The sequence below is a fragment of the Pelmatolapia mariae genome, linkage group LG3_W (genome assembly GCF_036321145.2).
Source record: "Pelmatolapia mariae isolate MD_Pm_ZW linkage group LG3_W, Pm_UMD_F_2, whole genome shotgun sequence".
Classification (NCBI taxonomy): domain Eukaryota; kingdom Metazoa; phylum Chordata; class Actinopteri; order Cichliformes; family Cichlidae; genus Pelmatolapia; species Pelmatolapia mariae.
The window spans coordinates 51,684,429-51,687,623 of record NC_086229.1 but is presented as its reverse complement, the minus strand read 5'-3'; the positions used below and the strand labels follow the sequence as shown (position 1 = coordinate 51,687,623).

Below are 3,195 nucleotides of genomic sequence, written 5' to 3'. Positions count from 1 at the left end.
ACACTGAGAGGAGAAATGGCACAGAAAGGAGTTCAGCTGGACCAAGAAGCCTTCTCGTGTTCCATCTGTTTGGATCTACTGAAGGATCCGGTGACTACAGCCTGTGGACACAGCTACTGTATGAACTGTATTAAATCCCACTTTGATGAAGAGGACAGGAAGGGAATCCACAGCTGCCCTCAGTGCAGGAAGACTTTCATACCGAGGCCTGTCCTGGAGAAAAACATCATGTTAGCAAATTTAGTGGAGCAGCTAAAGAAGACTGGACTCCAAGCTGCTCCAGCTGATCACTGCTATGCTGGACCTGAAGATGTGGCCTGTGATGTCTGCACTGGGAGGAAGCTGAAAGCCATCAAGTCCTGTTTATTCTGTCTGGCCTCTTACTGTGAGAAACACCTCCAACCTCACTATGATGCAGCTCCATTAAAGAAACACAAGCTGGTGGCCCCCTCCAAGAAGCTCCAGGAGAACATCTGCTCTCGTCATGATGAGGTGATGAAGATTTTCTGTCGTACTGATCAGCAGAGTATCTGTTATCTCTGCACAATGGATGAACATAAAGGCCATGAAACAGTCCCAGCTGCAGCAGAAAGGACTGAGAAGCAGAAGGAGCTCGAGGTGAGACGACTAAACATCCAGCAGAGAATCCAGGAGCGAGAGAAAGATGTGAAGCTGCTTCAAAAGGAGGTGGAAGCCATCAATGGCTCTGCTGATAAAGCAGTGGAGGACAGTGAGAAGATGTTCACTGAGCTGATCCGTCTCATCCAGAAAAGAAGCTCTGATGTGAAGCAGCAGGTCAGATCCCAGCAGGAAACTGAAGTGAGTCGAGTCAAAGAGCTTCAGGAGAAGCTGGAGCAGGAGATCGCTGAGCTGAAGAGGAGAGGCGGCGAGCTGGAGCAGCTCTCACACACAGAGGATCACAACCAGTTTCTACACAACTACCCCTCACTGTCAGCACTCAGTGAGTCTACACACTCATCCAGCATCAATATTTGTCCTCTGAGGTACTTTGAGGATGTGACAGCAGCTGTGTCAGAGACCAGAGATAAACTACAGGACATTCTGAGAGAGGAACGGACAAACATCTCACTGACAGTCACTGAAGTGGATGTTTTACTGTCACCACCAGAGCCAAAGACCAGAGCTGGATTCTTAAAATATACACATGAAATCACACTGGATCCAAACACAGCAAACACACATCTGTTATTATCTGAGGGGAACAGAAAAGTAACATTTATGAAACAACAACAATTTTATTCTGATCATCCAGACAGATTCACTGGATGGCGTCAGGTCCTGAGTAGAGAGAGTCTGACTGGACATTGTTACTGGGAGGTGGAGTGGAGAGGGGGCACAGTTTGTGTAGCAGTCACATACAAGAGTATCAGCAGAGCAGGGAGGGGAAATGAATGTGGATTTGGATACAATGACAAATCTTGGGCATTATATTGTTACACAAACAGTTATACATTTTTGCACAACAATGTTAACACTGACCTCTCAGGTCCTCAGTCCTCCAGAGTAGGAGTGTACCTGGATCACAGAGCAGGTATTCTGTCTTTCTACAGCGTCTCTGAAACCATGACTCTCCTCCACAGAGTCCAGACCACATTCACTCAGCCTCTCTATGCTGGACTTTATATTTGGGGAAACGGAGCCACTGCAGAGTTGATTAAAGTCAAATAGAGAAGACAGGTTCATGTTGATCCCTGACCATTATATGTACTTGTGTAGTTTCTAAATGAGGCTTTACATTTTATAAGCTGAGAAGTTCAGTGGTCCATTAATGTGTGAAAATAAAATTGCACTGATTCAAACTGTACTTACATTTGTATACATCAATATAAGTCTGAATTTGTTCCAATGGCCAAAAGCAAGTTTAAAAAGATGGGGTTTTAGCTGTTTTTTTAAAATGAAACCACTGAGTACACAGATCTCAGGCTCAAAGGAAGGGAGTTCCAGAGTTTGCGGGCCACAGTTACAAACACTCTATTGCCTTTCGTTTTCAGCCTCGTATGTTGGACGACCAGCAAGCCCTGATCACATGACCTCGGGGACCTGCTGGGGATGTACTGATGTAAAAAATCTCTGATATAGGTCGGTGCTTGTCCATGCAGAGCCCTGAATGTCAAAGTCAAAATCTTGAAGTGGATTCTGAATTTTATGGGGAGCCAGTGCAACTGGATCAGCAGGGGTGGGAGTATCTAGAAGATTTGGTCAAAAGCTTTGCGGCAGCTTTCTGAACAACTTGCAAATGATCCACAGAGGCTTCACTTAAACAAGTGGACAAAGAATTACAATAATCCAAACGAGATGAGACAAATGCATGGATGACCATTTCTAGTTCTGAACATGAAACAATGGGACTCAGCAATATTTTTTAAATGATAAAAACAGGAGCGAACCAATAAATTAGCATGAGTGTCCAAAGTCAGAGCGGAGTCAAAAGTTGCACCAAGGTTCCTGATAGAAGGTTTGGCAAATGTAACGAGAGGGCATACGTTTTCCATAACCATAGGTACCAATTTTTTGGGAGCACAAACAAGGACTTCAGTTTTCTCCTCATTTAGCTGAAGAAAGTTATCAGCTATCGATCCTCTAATAGAATCTAAGCACCTATGCAAAATCAGTAGTTTGGAAACATCATGATGTCGGCTTTCAGACCCGACCGTGTCGTGCCGTCGGGTGAGAAAGGCGACATCTCACTGATTCTGATCCGCGGGTCCGCGCTGTGTGCAGAATCCATGTACCTGCTCTCATTTACTGTTTTAGCTGTTTGGTGGTTGTTGAAATTTTGTGAGGTTTAACCTGAGATTCTGGCGTTTTGGGCAAAATAAATTTATATTAAAAAATCTATTCAGGATTTTAATGAATCGATATCACGTTATCCAAGCCAGAATCGATTTTAATCGATGAATCGATTATCAAAACCCACCCCTAGATGATACACTACAGCACAATAAAGCGGATCTTTATTTCCAACTCTAACCAGATGTAGTTCTGGTTAGAAAAGTGATGAAAAGTGTCCAACCATTACAGAACGACAGTGAAACTGGCTTCTAACCACCGCAGCGAGACCTCCTCCACGACCGGACATCTGAGGCTGGATGACGAAGGAATACCCACTCGGGCAAAGTTTGATGAGGGATGCATAGTCACCATCACGCTGCCAGGCTTCAGTTAGAAATAAAA

At 44.4% G+C, this 3,195-nt stretch overlaps 1 protein-coding gene across 1 annotated transcript; it reads left to right on the top strand.

Annotated features, from left to right (window-relative positions):
- Positions 1–1,689, top strand: LOC134624619 (tripartite motif-containing protein 16-like). Its single transcript, XM_063469628.1, has one exon. It carries the CDS (start codon positions 16–18, stop codon positions 1,687–1,689), a length of 1,674 nt encoding a protein of 557 aa, XP_063325698.1. The 5' UTR covers positions 1–15.
- The last annotated feature ends 1,506 nt before the right edge of the window (positions 1,690–3,195 follow it).